Source organism: Nerophis ophidion, linkage group LG03 (assembly GCF_033978795.1).
Source record: "Nerophis ophidion isolate RoL-2023_Sa linkage group LG03, RoL_Noph_v1.0, whole genome shotgun sequence".
Taxonomy (NCBI): domain Eukaryota; kingdom Metazoa; phylum Chordata; class Actinopteri; order Syngnathiformes; family Syngnathidae; genus Nerophis; species Nerophis ophidion.
Window position 1 is genome coordinate 69912144 of NC_084613.1, and position 19284 is coordinate 69931427.

At 39.5% G+C, this 19284-nt stretch overlaps 2 protein-coding genes across 3 annotated transcripts in view; both read right to left on the reverse strand.

The window, feature by feature from the left end:
- Positions 1 to 1321: 1321 nt before the first annotated feature.
- On the reverse strand, positions 1322 to 3877 carry tmem234 (transmembrane protein 234). 2 transcript variants are annotated; one of them, XM_061895955.1, is made up of 5 exons: positions 3830 to 3877; positions 3137 to 3288; positions 2994 to 3060; positions 1749 to 1841; positions 1322 to 1585 (listed from the first exon to the last, which is right to left on the reverse strand). In XM_061895955.1, the coding sequence occupies exons 1-5, from the start codon at positions 3843 to 3845 to the stop codon at positions 1494 to 1496; spliced, it is 420 nt and encodes a 139-aa protein (XP_061751939.1). In that variant the 5' UTR covers positions 3846 to 3877; the 3' UTR covers positions 1322 to 1493. The 2 variants fall into 2 exon arrangements, with proteins under 2 accessions (XP_061751939.1, XP_061751940.1); XM_061895956.1 differs by lacking the exon at positions 3830 to 3877 and adding an exon at positions 3564 to 3769.
- Positions 3878 to 7447: 3570 nt separating this feature from the next.
- ncmap (non-compact myelin associated protein) overlaps positions 7448 to 19284 on the reverse strand; it is a 35542-nt gene continuing 23705 nt past the window's right edge. The window contains exons 2-4 of the mRNA XM_061895959.1: positions 15572 to 15669; positions 15365 to 15449; positions 7448 to 8274 (exon numbers count right to left, since the gene is read on the reverse strand). Of these exons, the coding sequence (XP_061751943.1) occupies positions 8004 to 8274; positions 15365 to 15449; positions 15572 to 15656 (441 nt within the window). The 5' untranslated portion in view covers positions 15657 to 15669 and the 3' untranslated portion in view covers positions 7448 to 8003. The remainder of the gene's footprint in view (positions 8275 to 15364; positions 15450 to 15571; positions 15670 to 19284) is intronic.

Genomic DNA, 19284 nt, shown 5'->3' on the forward strand with positions numbered 1-19284 from the left:
CTATAGGAACTCCATAAATTGTGGGAGTGAACCCTACGTGAACTTGCCTCCCTTCGCCCCTCTGGACATGTCCGTCTCAGTTTGTTTAGTCGCAGAAATATTGTTACACATTGGGAGTCAGTCCATGAATGTTAATGACTTCAATGGAATGACCTCTATTTGACCAGGAAAGTTGCATTTTAAAAAGGAACCTTTTTTTAATGTTAGTTGAAAAGATGATTTCTTCATTCCTTATATTATTTTTAACACTGTTTTGTGGGGTTAATTCAAAACAAGAGTGAGAAAATATATTTTCCAAAATAATATTCATGGAGCATTTCAGTGCTCGACATCATGTAAATAGAATATAAAATAAAATTTTAATATAAATACATTCATAAACTAGAGGTGGGTAGAGTGAGTAGTCAAACATTTAACTCATGTAGGAGTACTGCTACTTTAGAGCAGGGGTGTCAAACTCATTTTAGATCGGGGGCCACATGGAGAAAAACCTACTACAAAATGGGCCAGACTGGTAAAATCATGGCACGATACCTTAAAAATAAAGACAATTTCAGATTGTTTTCTTTGTTTAAAAATAGATCAAGCACATTCTGAAAATGTATAAATCATAATGTTGTTGGGATTTTTTTACACTTACATGTTGTGGTTAATAGTGTTCTATCTTTATTTGTCATTATTTATACTTTCTGAATTAATTATGTGATAATGTTCATCAGTCAACTCATTGGTGTTAATTGTCAATCCATCAAAATAAAAAAATAATATCAAAATCAAATTATAGGATGTTTTTTATGTAGTTTGATCATTTTCCTCGACTGGTGCACTAAAATCAAGTGGTTTAATTATATTTTTTTTACATATGTAGCATTATCTACAAAGATAAAAATAATTGCTATTGCGAAATCTAGCGGACACATTTAGAACAGCTGGTTCTTTCATTCAAAAATTTCGGCTCATTTTTATAATTGGCAAACTCATCCCTTGGGCCGGATAAAACCTGTGCCTGGTTTGACCTGCGGGCCGTACGTTTGACATCCCTGCTTTGGAGTAATATGACTCAAGTAAAAGTAAAAAGAGTAACTATTGAGTGAAAAAACTAGTCAAGTACTAAGTAACGTGAGTAAATTCTGGTTTATTTACGGTAGTAGCTATTTTTTAATGGTACTTCCTCTACAACCGTAGTTAATTTGTGTGTGTGTGTGTGTGTGCGTGTGTGTGAGAGAGAGACCTACTAAAGCTTGTACCACAAAAGATACTCACTTATGACGTACTTATGTTAGCATACGGGCAGATAAAACTACAACTTATACACAACAGGTTTTCTCTAGTTGGAAATTTAATTGTTGAAATGTGAACATTTTTACCGATATGTTTTTTTTTCGTAGTTTGTAAGTAAACATTGAAGAGTAGTGTGGCCTTGCCGGAAATAATATTTACATTTTGAGTGGCCAGATCAGCGCTAATAGTGCAGTTAAATTTAAAAGTTGCCATCAGGACGCAGGCTGAGTGCCAGTGTCTTCTATGGAGCTTATGACACACAAAGTAATGCCAAACACGGTGAGGAACAGTCCAGCGACAGCCTCTGAAAAGAGACGTAAAAAGAAAAAGTTACGTTAAAGAAGAAAAAAAAACTCATTCGGGTTTAGATTTGCACTCTACTAAAAGCATTAAAACGAGACGAATGATGTTTGATCTTTTTTTTTTGTGGCAACACAAACTAATGCTTCAGGACTGGATGGACTCACGTTTGCCTCCAAAGTCTTCACCCAGTAACTTGCCAGTGAGCAGAGTACACAGGAAGGTTAGAGAGTTGGACACGGGCACAGCAAATGACAAGTCTGCATGAGTGGGACAAAAAAATAAATAAATAAATAATACAAATATATATTACAATTGTTTAAAAAATTGATACAAAAACAAATCCATTTGATTCATTAATCATACACTTTTCCTGGTACATATAATTTTTTGGAGCGACGTGACTCGGTTGGTACAGCAGCCGTGCCAGTAATGAAGGTTCCAGGTTTGATCCCCGCTTCCGCCATCCTAGTCACTGCACTGCCATTGTGTGCAAGACACTTTACCCACTTGTTCCCAGTGCCACCCACACTGCTTTAGATGTAAATTAAATAATGGCTTTCACTCTCTAAAGTGCTTTAAGTCACTCGAGAAACGTGAAATATAATTAACTTTACTTTTATTTTGCTATATTTGAAATGTTTTTTGATCATATTAATTAAAGATGTAATGACAAAAGGTATTAATGGTTAGTATTCCATCCATACATTCATTTTCTACCGCTTGTCCTGTTCGGGGTGGTGGGCGTGCTGGAGCCTATCTCAGCTCTATTCAGGCGGAAGGCGGTGTACACCCTGGACAAGTCGCTACCTCAATCTCACTAAAATACTATTAAAACGATAAGTAGATAAGGGATCTTCCAGAATGATCCTAGTAAATGTGTCTAATTACATCTGAAACGCTCACACTGCCGCCGCCCGGAGAAGTCGCTTTTTTTTTTTAATTCCTTCACTATCAATATCCTAATTCACAAATCTTTCATCCTCCCTCAAATTAATGGGGAAATTGTCGTTTTCTTCTCAGTCCGAATAGCTCTTTTTGTTGGAGACTCCCATTATAAACAATGTGAGGAGCCATCAACGGGTGACGTCATCGTCTGCTACTTCCGGTAAACGCAGGGCTTTTCAGTTAGCGACCAAAAGTTGCAAACTTTATCGTGGATGTCCTCTACTAAATCCTTTCAGCAAAAATATGGCAATATCGCGAAATGATCAAGTATGACACATAGAATGGACCTGCTATCACCGTTTGAATAAAAAAAAATCTAATTTCAGTAGGCCATTAAACGGTGGCATTGTTATGTGTGGACAAGGATAAGGTTAGGTGGGATTTATCCTGGACAACTTAATCCGGCTCAGTATAAACGGGGCCTTATTTATCCTTGGATGCTACAGGTGTAATGGGAGTCTCACCTGTGGTGGAGAGTGTGTAATAGTACACCAATGAGCCAGTCTGGTTCAGTACAAACGGGATTAAGTACTGAGGGAGGAAAGGAAATATATATTTCAAATCATCACACAACATGCAGTGTGGAATATTGAGTGTTAGTGTTTACCTTGACGTTAAGGAAGAGAAACTTGACCTCAGCCAGGAACTGAGAGACTTTATTGGACTTGGAGACATGTTCGATACCTTCTGTGCCTCTCTTTAGGAAAGGATTGGTGCAGCCCCACAACACGGACACCAGCAGGAGGCTCAACACCTCCACTGCAACACATTTACAATTAGTCACTTAAAAGTGGAAATAATGTGACTATATCCATTTTATCATTTATCCACTGAAGGCGCATACACGTGACAGCTAACTTCCGGTGTGGCTAGTTGACTTCCGTAGCAAGGTAGCTTTTGTTTAATGATTTATGAGACGAGAGATAATGTTAACACGCTTATTACTGTTTAACTAGAATAGCCTCAACTGTAGACACGTAGAAGGGTGCTTATTTTTAGCGGTAAATGTAAAAAAATGTCAGTTGGCTACTTACCCAGCGTCACCATCGTAACAACTGCGGGACAGGCTGCGTTCAAGGCAAAAACTGCTACTAAGTGTTTGCGAAGCGTGTTTCAGAATCTGAAGTCAGACTAGTTTTGTATTGCCATTGTTTGAGAACAGGTTCACAAACTATGAAATTTTCTTGGTGACATCGTGCAACATAAAACATATAAAACACAGAATAGGAAACACGTAGAAGTGTGCTTATTTTTAGCGCTAAATGTAAAAAAAAAAAAAAAAAGTCAGATGGCTACTTACCATGCGTCACCATCATAACAACTCTGGGACAGGCTGCGTTCAAGACAAATACTGCTTCTAAGTGATTGCGAAAGGTGTTTCAGAATCAGAATTCAGAATACCGGTAGTTTTTTATTGCCATTGTTTGAGAACGGAATGTTTCTTGGTGCAATCGTGCAACATAAAACACATATAACACAGAATAGGAACTAAAATTGTTGGTAACTGAGCTATCACAGTGGTTCTCAACCTTTTTTCAGTGATGTACCCCGTGAACATTTTTTTGAATTCAAGTACCCCCTAATCAGAGCAAAGCGTTTTTGGTTGAAAAAAAAAGAGATAAAGAAGTAAAATACAGCACTTTGTCATCAGTTTCAGATTCATTAAATTGTATAACAGTGCAAAATATTGCTCATTTGTAGTGGTCTTTGTTGAACTATCTGTAAAAAAGATATAAAATTAACTAAAAACTTGTTGAAAAATAAACAAGTGATTCAATTACGGTATGAATAAATATTTCTACACATAGAAGTAATCATCAACTTAAAGTGCCCTCTTTGGGGATTGTAATAGAGATTCATCTGGATTCATGAACTTAATTCTCAACATTTCTTCACAAAAACAAAAAAAATCTTTAACATCAATATTTATGGAACACGTCCACAAAAAAATCAAGCTGTCAACACTGAATATTGCATTGTTGTATTTTTTTTTTTCACAGTTTATGAACTTACATTCATGTTTTGTTGTAGTATTGTTCAATAAATATATTTATAAAGGACTTTTTGAATGGTTGCTATTTTTAGAATATTTTCTAAAAATCTCACGTACCCATTGGCATACCTTCAAGTGCTCCCAGGGAACCACTATAAAGCTATCAGATCAGATTTACACCAAATTCTTGTTAACTTCAAAATGAATCGTATTGTGTTTTTCGTTGATTGATACTTTTATTAGTAGATTGCACAGTTCGATACATATTCCGTACAATTGACCACTAAATGGTAACACCCGATTAAGTTTTTCAACTTGTTTAAGTCGGGGTCCACATTAATCAATTCATGGTACAAATATATACTAACAGCATAATACAGTCATCACACAGGTTAATCATCATAGTATATACATTGAATTATTTACATTATTTACAATCCGAGGGGTGGGATGAGGAGCTTTGGTTGATAGCAGTACTTCAGTCATCAACAGAGAAATGGACATTGAAACAGTGTAGGTCTTACTTAGTAGGATATGTACAGCCAGCAGAGAACATAGTGAGTTCAGATAGCATAAGAGCAAGTAAATACATTAGAAGTGCATTTGGTTATTTACATTAGGTTATTTATAATCCGGGGAGTGTACATAAATGAAGGTGTGTGTTGCTGAGCCCGACCTGGACATAATCTGGACTGGAACTGGTTTTAAGAACCATTTAACCTTTATTTAAAAAACAAAAACAAAAAAAACTAAACATTTTTTTGAACAAAAAATAAACATTAAAAAAATAAAAACAATTACATAGAAACTTGTAATTTAATGAAAATGAGTAAAATTAACTGTTAAAGGTGTGAATGTGAGTGTGAATGCTGTCTGTCTATCTGTGTTGGCCCTGCGATGAGGTGGCGACTTGTCCAGGATGTACCCCGCCTTCCGCCCGATTGTAGCTGAGATAGACACCAGCGACCCCTGCGACCCCGAAGGGAATAAGCGGTAGAAAATGGAGGTTAGCACTATTAGTGGACCGGCAGCACACACATTCATGTGTGCTTCAGGGACTGTATCCCTTGCAGACTGCATTGATGTATATTGTAGGAACTGAAATATTGATAACAGAATAAAAACAACCCTTTTGTGTGTGAAGTGAAGTATATTTATATAGCGCTTTTCTCTACTGACTCAAATCGCTTCACATAGTGAAACCCAATATCTAAGTTTCATTTAAACCAGTGTGGGTGGCACTGGGAGCAGGTGGGTAAAGTGTCTTGCCCAAGGACACAAAGGCAGTGACTAGGATGGCAGAAGTGGGAATCAAACCTGCAACTCTCAAGTTGCCGGCACGGCCGCTCTACCAACCGAGCTATGCCGAGCTAGGAGTGAGAATGAGTGTAAGGTTGGTGTACTAACTAAGTGTATCTTCTGTTTTTATGTTGATTTAAAAATATGAATATTAATCGAATTGTGTTGTGATACATTTATTTTGAATAGTCTGTAGTAAATGTATGTCGTTATTTTAGCTTTTTTTGTTGAGTGTGAATGTTGTCTGTCTATCCGTGTTGGCCCTGTGATGAGGTGGCGACTTGTCCGGGATGTACGCCGCCTTCCACCCGATTGTAGCTGAGATAGACGTCGGCGCCCCCCGCGACCTACAAAGGGAATAAGCGGTAGAAAATGGATGGATGGATATTGAGCTGCTGAATGCTACTCTGTGAGGAAGTACTCAGCATTGTTGTGGCGAAAAATTGTCAGCAGAGGGCGCAGTAACACAATTATTCCTTGTTAAGGCCTGATTTAAGCAACAATAATAATCAGATAAAATAAAAGTAACACAATTATTTTCTTTTTTTTATTGTAATTCTACTGCCTTTTTTACACCATGGCCAGGGGACTACGGATTAAAACTAGACTTCTGGCTTTTTTAACCATGTGTAGTCATGTCCATCCATCCATTTTCTACTGCTTGTCCCTTTTGGGGTCGCAGGTGGTGCTGGAGCCTATCTCAGCTGCACATGGGCGGAAGGCGGTGTACAACCTGGACAAGTCGCCACCTCATCACAGGGCCAACACGGACAGACAGACGACATTCACACTCACATTCACACACTAGGGCCAATTTAGTGTTGCCAGTCAACCTATCCCCAGGTGCATGTCTTTGGAAGTGGGAGGAAGGAACAAAGGAAGGAAACCATGAGGTCACGTGGAGAACATGCAAACTCCACACAGAAAGATCCCGAGCGCAGGATCAAACCCAGGACCTTCGCAGTGTGAGGCAGACGCAGTAACCCCTGTTCCGCCGTGCTGCTTTGTGTTGTCTTGTGTTTTAAGAAATTGCATTGTCCATCCATCCATTTTCTACCGCTTATTCCCTTTGGGGTTGCGGGGGGGGGTCTGGCGCCTATCTCAGCTACAATCGTGCGGAAGGCGGCATACACCCTGGACAAGTCGCCACCTCATCGCAGGGCCAACACAGATAGACAGACAACATTCACACTCACATTCACACACAAGGGCCAATTTAGTGTTGCCAATCAACCTATCCCCAGGTGCATGTCTTTGGAGTTGGAGGAAGCCGGAGTACTGCGATGAGGTGGCGACTTGTCCAGGGTGTACCCCGCCTTCCGCCCGACTGTAGCTGAGATAGGCGCCAGCGCCCCCCGCGACCCCAAAAGGGAATAAGCGGTAGAAAATGGATGGATGGATGGATGGAAGCCGGAGTACCTGGAGGGAACCCACGCAGTCACAAGGAGGACTTGCAAACTCCACACAGAAAGATTCCGAGCCCGGGATTGAACCCTGACTACTCAGGACTTTCGTATTGTGAGGCAAACACACTAACCCCTCTCCCACCGTGAAGCCCGAAATTGCATTGTCCCCTTTGAAATGAACTAATCTAATATAATCCCATCTAAAAGATGCCACACGTCAAAACATGCTGTTTGTTTTAATTCCATCCAAAGACAATAGACACAGCACAAATGGATAGAGCGATGGAAATAAAGTGCAAAATAAGTTGGTATTCGGTACTTGAATGCATTGCAAAACAAATAAGTGATTGAAAAAAAAAAAATGCTTGAAAGTATTTCCGATCCAAGAAAGAATGTGTGTGGGTCACAAAGCATCCAGGAGGCAGTATAAACAAGGTCGTCTAACGTCATATTGTTTTTGTGTCTGCTCTGAAATTAATCCTATTGACGGAATCAAGTGACGCCATGTTGAATACAGAAATGTTCACAGTTAAGACCGACATTGTCAAGAGTGTTTTCTTCATTGTGTGTCATGTGCACACATATGACATTGAAAAAAAAAAAAAAGAAGCATCCTCATTTGTGCGGCTTCTCACATCCTTCATGATACTCCGTGCCTACTTGGGGTGTGGTTTTGTTCACATTGTATGTTTTTGTCTGGCGCTCACAACATTAACACATTCAGTCGATAAAGGCCCTAGGTCAGTCAATCAGGGGGTCTCTGTTGGGACCCAATGCTATGTGTTTCCGGAAGGATCATGGATGGTGACCACCGTGGATCCGCTGTTAGTGCTGTACTGTTCTATGTGGTTGGCCTCTGCAGAGCTCAGCTCCGCTCTTGGGAGGTGAAAACTGGTCTCTGAACTGGGGTTTGAGTCAAGGAGGCTGCCTGACACGGAGCTGACGCCGATGGTGTCCATGGGTATGATGGGGGTCGTGGACTGGGACGGCTTTTTATGAGGCTTGGAACCCCCGCTGGACCCGAGGAGTCGGGACGTGTGGGTACGCCTGTTTTAAGACAAAACCAATGGAACATAAGTTTAAGAATAGAATAGAATATATCTTTATTGTCATTGTACACTGTACAATGAAATTGTATGCAAACTAATTTAGTGCAAAATCCTACATAAAAACATAGATAAATAGATACAAATACATAAAAATACCAAGCATACAGCTCTCATGCACAGTCATTACTGTTATCTTGTGTTCAGTAACACTTTTGCTCTCGGGTAAAAAGTGTTTTTAAAACGGTTTGTCCGGCATTTTATTGTCCTGTATCTCCTGCCTGAGGGCATCAGTTCAAAAAGTTTATGTCCAGGGTGAGATGGGTCCTTTATAATGTTTTGGGCCTTTTTGAGGCACCTGGCACTGTACAGTTCGTCTAGGGAGGGGAGAGAGCAGCCAGTGATCTTCATGGCAGTTTTTATGACCCTCTGAAGTGCATTTCTCTCTGCCACCGTGCAGCTGGCATACCATACACACATGCAGTATGTCAGCACACTCTATTGAGCAGCGATAGGAGGACACAAGCAGTTTTTGAGACGGACTGTTCTTTGATGTGCCTTTTTGATGGTCACTGAGGTGTTCATACTCCACGACGGGTCTTCCTCGATCTGGAAGCCCAAGAACCTGAAGTTAGAGACCCTTTCCACATAGTCCCCATTGATGTACAGTGGTTGGATGTTTATTGTTTTTTTCTTCCGGAAATCCATGATCAGCTCCTTCGTCTTGGTGGTGTTAAGGACCAGGTTGTTTTCCCTGCACCACCCACTTCATTTCTGTAGGCGGATTCATCCCTCTCAGAAATGAGTCCAACTACTGTGGTGTCGTCTGCAAATTTAATGGTGGTATTGCTGGCATGAGCAGGGGTGTAGTCATGAGTGTAGAGGGTGTAGAGTAGGGGGCTTAGCACGCAGCCCTGGGGGGAGCCGGTTCTAATGCTGATATATGCTGAGAGGTAGCCGTCTACTCTCACCCTCTGACAGCAATTTGTCAGGAAGTCCAGGATCCAGTGGTTTTCTTTGCATCCATTACATACATTTCGAAATACAATGGGTCGCTTTTATTTACAGTAGAATATCAAGCAGTTATCCCCACAATGTTCCTACTTTATTTACAAATAACAAAGTCCATGGCGAAGCTGAAGCGAGTCACTTCAATTCAAGTGTATTCGTCACATGCAGAGCACACCACAGTGAAAGGCTTTTTTCCATGCTCTTCAGATACTGCGTACTAGAGATGCGCGGATAGGCAATTATATCATCCGCAACCGCATCAATATAAGTCGTCATCCACCCGCCGTCCACCCGAACCAACATTTTATCAGAACCGCAACCGCCCGCCCGCTGAAATACATCAGAGGTCGGCCACCTTTACCACTCACAGAGCTATTTGAACCCGTTTTACAGAGTAATGAAGACAATGGGAGCCGCTAACGTTCTCGCGAATATCCAATGGTGTTCATCCTGATGACAGGAATAAGGGCATGCTGTGAAGCCATTGGCTTTGACACCTTCAACAACATGTACAAACCGATTGTTAGTCCGTCAACATGTTGTATGCAGCTTCCGCAATCACACTTACAAGATTGAAAGGCATACTGGGTGATACAGAGTACACTGATGGTTGTGATATAAACAATTGTATTACTCTTACTAATATGTGCCACGCTGTGAAGCCACACCAGACAAGAATGACAAACATATTTCGGGAGATCATCCTCACAGTAACACAACATAAACGCAACACAACAAATACCCAGAATCCTTGGTATCCGTGACACTTCCTGGGGGAGGTTGCGGGGTGTATAAAATAGTCAGGAAGTGTCATGGATACAAAGGATTATGGGTATTTGTTGTGTTGCATTTCTGTTGTGTTACTGGGAGGATGTTCTCCCGAAATGTGTTTGTCAATCTTGTTTGGTGTGGCTTCACAGTGTTGCGCATATTACTAAGAGTGTTAAAATTGTTTATATCACAACCATCAGTGTACTCTGTGTCACCCAGTATGCCTTGCAATCGTGTGCGGGTTGCTGCGAAAGCCACACACAACATGTTGCTGGACTGACAAACGGTTCGAACATGTTGTTGAAGGCGACAAAGTCAATGGCTTCATAGCACGGCCTAATACTTATTATCTGGGTGACTGCCGGCAGTTATTCTAGAGAAAATTAGCGTCTCCTATTGTCTTCCTAGCTTTGTGACACGGGTCTTAAATGGCTCTTTGAATGGTAAAGGATTCCGATCCCAGAACCATGTATATCAAATATTTCCGGATGGTTCAACCGCCACCCGCCCGAATCTAATTAAAATCAATTTTTTCGTCATGTCACCCGCCCGACCCGCGGTTTATCCACGGACTCCGCGGATGAGACCGCAAAACGCGCATCTCTACTGCGTACAGTGGAATCCAAACACTAGTTGCAGTATCTAATACACTAAATACCAAATACACAAACATTTGAATAGCTCTGATGTACATGAATTACAAGACATTAAGTTGCACAATAAGTTACAGTAGTTATGGTAGCGGTATCAGTGCAAGCAGAAGTACAGTAGTCAAATACAGTACCAGTGCAAGATGAAATAGTATAGCAGTATACACAGTGTAGGAGCAACAAATATTAAGGTGTCTACAGTTCTTTGGCAGTTGAGGAGTGACAGTATTATGAACAGTGGTGACAGTAGTATGAGTCCTAGCTCAGTCTTTTTCAAACATTTGTGAGCCAAGGCACATTTTTTTCATTGAAAAATATCCCGAGGCACACCACCAGGAGAAAACATTAAAAAAATGTAACTTAGCCGCCGATATTGACAGTAAAAAGTTGTTCTCGCAGTTGTTGGATATGAATTCAAACCATAACCAAGCATGCATCACTATAGCTCTTGTCTCAAAGTAGGTGTACTGTCACACCACACTGTGACTTACTTTGAGGGTTTTTTCATTTTTTCCTGTGTGTAGTATTTTTTAGTTTTTGTCTTGCGCTCCTATTTTGGTGTTGACTGTCATGTACAGATGTATTTTGTGGACGCCTTCTGCTCCACACGCTGTAAGTCTTTGCTGTCATCCAGCATTCTGTTTTTGTTTACTTTTCAGCCAGTTCAGTTTTAGTTTGGTGTGGCTTCGCCACCCCTAAGCTTCAATGCCATTTGTTTATTTTTGGTTTAAGCATTGGATACCTTTTTTTTACCTGCACGCTGCCTCCCGCTGTCGTCGGCATATTGTGATCACGACAAACCATCTACAAAGCAATTAGCTACTTGCTGCCACCTACTGACATGGAAGAGTATTACACGGTTACTCTGCCGAGTTCTTAGCAGCACAGACAATTACTGGTTTGCAAAAAAATGATTTTTAACTCAATTAAGTGAAATGACATAATTTCCCACGGCACGCCAAACAATACCTCACGGTACACTAGTGTGCCACGACACAGTGGTTGAAAAACACTGTCCTAGCTATAAGACTAATAGCCGTAAAAAAGGATTCTCAACAAAAAAAAGTAGCAAGTCACAGATGCGCTTCCTGGATGTGCAAAAAGAAGTTACTTGAGATGTGACGTTCACGAACCAATCGAGTCTTTTGTACGGCTCTTTTAGGTGAACGATGATTCCAAAGAGAACCGATTTGCTTTGGGAAGATGCAGATCAGGATTCAAGGAAACGTAGCATTTGGATTCACTTTTTGTTTATCTATTTTTTATTTGGCTTCACTTTTTTGTAATCTAATTTAATTTAATTCAAATTAATTTAATTTAATGTAATTTAATTTTATTTAATTGTATTTAATTTTATTTAATTTTATTTAATTTTATTTAATTTTATTTAATTTTATTTAATTTTATTTTATTATCAGTGTGTGAATGTGTGTATGAATGGGTGAATGTGGAAATAGTGTCAAAGTGCTTTGAGTTTTTTAAAAAAAGAGGTAGAAGAGCGCTATCCAAGTATAACCATTTACCATTTATTTAAATTTGAATTAATTAATCATTCATGTATTTAATTAAAATTATAATGTTTTTTTTATTTTGACTAACTTTTTATTTATTTATTTTTATTCAATATTTGTGTTTTATATTATTAATAATTATTATTATATATTTTTTCTTATACTTTTTTTAAGCATACACATATCCAACTGGTTTAGAACTATTTTGTATTCACATTTTTTATCATGTCGTAGTTTTGTTTACTTTTTATGTACAGTACAGGCCAAAAGTTTGGACACACCTTCTCGTTTCAATGTGTTTTTTTAATTTTCATTGTAGATTGACACTGAAGGCATCAAAACTCTGACACCTGTGAAGCGAAAATCATTTCAGGTGACTACCTCCTGAAGCTCATCGAAAGAATGCCAAGAGTGTGCATAGCAGTAATCAGAGTAAAGGGTGGCTATTTTGAAGAAACTAGAATTAAAACATGTTTCCAGTTATTTCACCTTTTTTGTTAAGTACACAACTCCACATGTGTTCATTCATACTTTTGATGCCTTCAGTGACAATCTACAATGTAAATAGTCATGCAAATAAAGAAAACACATTGAATGAGAAGGTGTGTTCAAACTTTTGGCCTGTACTGTACACATATAGATTTAATTCTTTGTGTGTGTGTGTGTGTTTCTCCCGTATTTGTTCAAATGTTATTGTGCTGCAAAGTTTTTAGGTGAGGGGGAACATTTTAAAAAGTGAATAATAAACAATGATATAATAAAGTGAGAAAATAGTCACTGCCTTATGGAATGTTTGCCACTAAAATACAACAAAAGTAAAATTACTGTCAATATTTCAAAATAATTCCCATCAATAGAGTGTAAATTGGTGTAAATGTTAAGAAAATTGAATTAAATACTGCAGAGGCCTCCAAATTAGCCTGCAATGTTACAAAAAAAAAAAAAATATCAGCACTAGGCAGCAATCTAGAATGCACCAAAAAAAAGAAAGACATGCCTTCTTGATGCTGGAATTACATTCTATCGGCCATACAGGCGTGAAAAATAAGCTAAGGCCTACTGAAATGAAAATAACAAAACACTCTCCTGATTGATTGATTGATTGAAACTTTTATTAGTAGATTGCACAGTTCAGTACATATTCCGTACAATTGACCACTAAATGGTAACACCCAAATAAGGTTTTCAACTTGTTTAAGTCGGGGTCCACGTTAATCAATTCATAGTAAAAAAACCCCTCTAAAGACGACAGGAACGCCTCATGCAGCCTCACTAACTGGCATACAAGTGTAAGAAGAAGTTAGCCCCGAAACATCGACTAAATAAATGCACTAATAACTATCCATCCATACATTTTCTACCGCTTATTTCAGGGGTGTCAAACTCAAATACAGAGTGGGCAAATATTTTAAACGGAACAAACCCGCGGGCCAAGGTTGAACAAATTAACCTTTTAATAGGGACCCAAACAAGTTTTGCATTAAATATTGAACAAGCAAGGCTTATATAACTTTAGTGACATGCAAAATCCAGTTTCAAATAATAATAATAATAATTAAAAGAATATCAATGGCATCCATCCATCCATTTTCTACCGCTTATTCCCTTTCGGGGTGGCGGGGGGCGCTGGCGCCTATCTCAGCTACATATAAAATAACATTTTAATAAAAATGTTATGTATTTTTTTATTTGCAATCTTCTGAGGTAAATATCGTTTTTTTTCCCACAGGCTAATAATAAATTTGAAAATAAAATAACAATAATAAATGAACCAAACATTCAAGCCTTGAAGTAGCAAGAGAAAATGCATGTAAAAAACGTTAATTATTGGTCAGTTTGCTGGAAGTTTCCCGGAAGAGTTAGTGCTCCAAGGGTTTCTGGGTATTTGTTATGTTGTGTTACGGTGCGGATGTTCACCTGAAATGTGTTTGTCATTCTTGTTTGGTGTGGGTTCACAGTGTGGCGAATATTTGTAACAGTGCTAAAGTTGTTTATAGGGCAACACTCAGCGTGACCTGTATGGCTGTTGACCAAGTATGCCTTGCATTCACTTGTGCGTGTGTGTGTGTGTTTTTGTGTGTGTGTGTGTGTGTGTGTGTGTGTGTGTGTGTGTGTGTAAAAGCCACAAAGCGGACGTGACGACAGGTTGTAGAGAACGCTAAAGGCCGTGCCTTAAATGCACGCCCCCAATATAGTTGTCCAGGTGGAAATCAGTAGATATTTGGGAGAATGGTTGCCCCGGGAGATTTTCGGGAGGGGCACTGAACTTCGGGAGTCTACCGGGAAAATTAGGAGGTTTGGCAAGTATGAGTATTAGTGGTGAATGCGGTGTTATACAGCGGCACCGACGCTGTATAACACCAGCGGGCCAGCTCTAATGCTAAATTGATATTGCCTCAAGGGCCAAATTAAATTACACGGCGGGCCAGATTTGGCCCGCGGGCCGGAGTTTGACACCCATGGCTTATTTCCTTAGGGGTCACGCTGGTGCCTATCTCAGCTACAATCGGGCGGAAGGCGGGGTACACCCTGGACAAGTTGCCACCTCATTGCATTGAAAAACCTTAGGCATGTATACAGCATATATGTAGCCTATTGCTTTGTAAGCATGCACCTGGGGATAGGTTGATTGGCAACACCAAATTGACCCTAGTGTGTGAATGTGAGTGTGAATGTTGTCCGTCTATCTGTGTTGGCCCTGCGATGAGGTGGCGACTTGTCCAGGGTGTACGCCGCCTTCCGCCCGAATGCAGCTGAAATAGTTCCCAGCGACCCCCCGCGACCCTAAAAGGGATAAGCGGTAGAAAATGGTCGGATGGATGGATGGATGAATAATTCAACACCTTTGTGTCTAACTTTTAGAATTTTGTTGGGCACTGTTGTTGTAACAGTGCACTTAGAACAGTTACATGTTCATTTTAACAGTTGCTGTCATGTGTGTGACAAAGGGTGACAAGATGACTTAGATGGCTGCACAGGACATGTACATGTGCACTAATTACATACAACACAGGACATTTTAGGACATCTAGAAGCAACAACGCAACAACAAAGTGTCTTCACTGTAATTGGTTTATTTACCCCCGGGTTTTATCGTTAGTGTTTTTGTTATCGTCGCAATGTGCTTTATAGAGGAATGCCGCCTTACTTGTTGTACGTCTTTAGGACAAAGAGCAGAATGGCGAGAATGATGATTATACCGATGACGATGACTGCAATCATAGCCCCAGAACCTGACATGCACAGACAACAAGCAAATATTAACTTTTCTTTACATTGTCACCCACGGGCCGGCATTTTGTTTACATATAAAATGCATGTTGTGAGGAGGTATGCTTGTAGAAGCAGGTCTTACTCTGGATGAGAATCTGATCTTTGGATTTGGTGACGCTGGAAGGTGATGTCGTGTTAATCCCTGGCGAAGAGGTTGAAGTTTGCATCTTCAGCGTTTACCTGCGCCGGCAAAAAGGAGTCGGTTAAATTGTGGGTAAAAAGTTGGTTAATACATCACAGCAAATCGTAGCAGTCTCCAGACAATGCTATTGTGCAGTGCATCCGGTAAGTACCCCGTTTCCATATGAGTTGGGAAATTCTGCTAGATGTAAATATAAACGGAATACAAGGATTTGCAAATCCTTTCCAACCCATATTCAATTGAATGCACTACAAGGACAAGATATTTGATGTTCAAACTCATAAACTTTACATTTTTTTGCTAATAATAATTAACTTTGAATTTCATGGCTGCAACATGTGCCAAAGTAGTTGGGAAAGGGCATGTTCGCCACTGTGTTATATCACCTTTTCTTTTATCAACACTCAATAAACGTTTGGGAACTGAGGAAACTAATTGTTGAAGCTTTAAAAAGTGGAATTCTTTCCCATTCTTGTTTTATGTAGAGCTTCAGTCGTTCAACAGTCCGGGGTCTCCACTGTCGTATTTTACGCTTCATAATGCGCCACACATTTTCGATGGGAGACAGGTCTGGACTGCAGGCGGGCCAGGAGAGTACCTGCACTCTTTTACTAGAAAGCCACGCTGTTGTAACACGTGGCTTGGCATTGTCTTGCTGAAATAAGCAGGGGCGTCCATGATAACGTTGCTTGGATGACAACATATGTTGCTCCAAAACCTGTATGGACCATTCTGCATTAATGGTGCCTTCACAGATGTGGAAATTACACATGCCTTGGGCACTAATGCACCACCATACCATCACAGATGCTGGCTTTTGTACCTTGCGCCTATTACAATCCGGATGGTTATTTTACTTTTTGTTCTGGAGGACACCACATCCACAGTTTCCAAATTTAATTTGAAATGTGGACTCATCAGGCCACAGAACACTTTTCCACTTTGCATCAGTCCATCTTAGATGAGCTCGGGCCCAGCGAAGCCGGCGGCGTTCCTGGGTGTTGTTGATAAATGGCTTTGGCTTTGCATAGTAGAGCTTTAATTTGCACTTACAGATGTAGCGACCAACTGTACTTACTAACAGTGGTTTTATGAAGGGTTTCTGAGCCCATGTGGTGATATCTTTTACACACTGGTATCGGTTTTTGATGCAGTACCGCCTGAGGTATCAAAAGCCTGTAATATCAAAAGCCTGTAATATCATTGCTTACGTGCTGTGAGTTCTCCAGATTCTCTGAACCTTTTGATGATTTTACGGGCCGTAGATGATAAAATCCCTAAATTCCTTGCAATAGCTCGTTGAGAAATGTTGTTCTAAAACTGTTCGACAATTTGCTTACAAATTGGTGACCCTCGCCCCATCCTTGTTTGTGAATTACATAGCATTTCCTGGAAGCTGCTTTTATACCCAATCATGGCACCCAACTGTTCCCAATTAGCCTACACATCTGTGGGATGTTCCAAATAAGTGTTTGATGAGCATTCCTCAACTTTATCAGTATTTATTGCCTCCTTTCCCAACTTCTTTGTCACGTGTTGCTGGCATCAAATTCTAAAGTTAATGATTATTTGCAAAAAAAAAAAAAATGTTTATCAGTTTTAACTTCAAATATGTTGTCTTTGTAGCATATTCAATTGAATACGGGTTGAAAATGATTTGCAAATCATTGTATTCTGTTTATATTGACATCTAACACAATTTCCCAACTCATATGGAAACGGGGTTTGTAATGGGTAGCTCAGCTGGGATAGGAAAGGATTTACTTTATTTATCCACACAAGGGGAAAATTATGTGGTGGCAAAGCGGATAGAAAAAGTCCACAAAAATAGTCTAAAAACACCAAAAAAAACAAGAGGGAAAAATCAAAAGACATACAACACATTTAAACAACACAGAGCTGATGCAACCAGCCACTTCACCGGTGTCATTTTTACATACAGCTACAAAGTAAACACAAAGGAGAAACAGAAAATGAGCAATAAATAATACATATTGCGCACATATGATTGCACCATGCATAGACAATACAAAACACAATTTCAACACCAACATACTGTACACTGTGATGGCATCTGCAGAGCTCCACGCTGTCGTGGGGTTGGGTGCCACAGACAGGAACAGACCCAACATAGCAACCAAGAGAGCCTACTCCGTCTTAGGCTGCCCACTAAACCAAGTCAATGTCCTGTCCGCGCTGATGAGCGATGAATCCGTCTATAGGGAGACCGAAGTGTCCGATACGTGCTCTTTCAGCTCCGAGAAGCTCACCCATCTTGACGCTCAACGCTAGCGCCGCAGCCCCCGACTCTTCCTCCACAACTAATCCGGTCTCGCCACGGGGACTCCGGTGTGGCAGAGAGCCAGCAGATGTTCTCTGGTACAAAACATATGGCCGGAAGGCTCCCGCAGACAGATCCAAAGGTTCACAAAAAAGCACTAAAAGTACTGCAGAAGTCATGAAAAGTGCCACCCATTGTTGCAGAGTCCCTATGGGGCCCAAACCAAAAGGCAAAAAAACATATGAAAACAAGAGGGAATCATCACAAACACAAGAAGAGGATACATAAGAGCAAAGAGCTCCTGCAACCAGCAGCTACTACAGATACTGTTGACTCTAAACCTTTTTAAAGATGCTCAAAAAAATTGAATCTGAAACACAACTCTTGGTAATTACAATTCTAAATCCATTCATATTTTTCCAAAATCAATTAAGAAAAAAAAAAAATATTTAAGAATCAATTTCTGAAAAGACGTTCTTTAAGCCACCTCTGCGCTTACTCATGGCGCGTAAATGTTATACGTTGGCGGAGAGGAGCTTTTGTAACCCATTATCTGTTTTGAAAAGGTTTTAGTTTCTTTCTTTTTTTAACCAAATAATATATTAGGGAAAATCAGTTTGAATCGAGATTCATGTTGAATCTAGAATCAATTCGGAATCACAATCAAATGTTCACATCTCTATTTTTTAATATATATATATATATATATATATATTTATATATATATATATATATATACATATATATATATATATATATATATATATATATATATATATATATATATATATATATATATATATATATATATATATATATACATATATATACATATATATATATATATATATGCAGCTGAGATAGGCGCCAGCGCCCCCCGCGACCCCAAAAGGGAATAAGCGGTAGGAAATGGATGGATGGATATATATATATATATATATATATATATATATATATATATATGATAGGCGCCAGCGCCCCCCGCGACCCCGAAAGGGAGTAAGCGGTAGAAAATGGATGGATGGATGGATATATATATATATATATATATATATATATGTATATGTATATATATATATATATATATATATATACACATACATATATATATATACATACATATATACACAGGGACGTGCACATGATTATAGAGGGGCAGGGGCTCAAAGTCAGAAAAAGGGCAGGACATTTTTTTTTTTTTGGTCCTTTACACAATATGGATGTAAAATTAAATTTGCTAATAGGAAGCTAACTAGTTAGCTGTGTGTCCTTTGCGGGTAAAAGTGATTGCCATTTCTTTTGTGTCAACAAATTATTGTCATAATGAGTTAATTCACATTTTCCTAGGCTTGGAAGACATGGAAAGCAACAA

Bases quoted from the DNA above. Each gene is read 5' to 3' on its own strand.
- tmem234 (XM_061895955.1), bottom strand. The intron at 1,842-2,993 runs GTGAGACTCCCA...CCACTCATGCAG, and splicing joins TTACACACTCTCCACCACAG to ACTTGTCATTTGCTGTGCCC. The intron at 1,586-1,748 runs GTGAGTCCATCC...GTCTCTTTTCAG, and splicing joins TGAAGACTTTGGAGGCAAAC to AGGCTGTCGCTGGACTGTTC.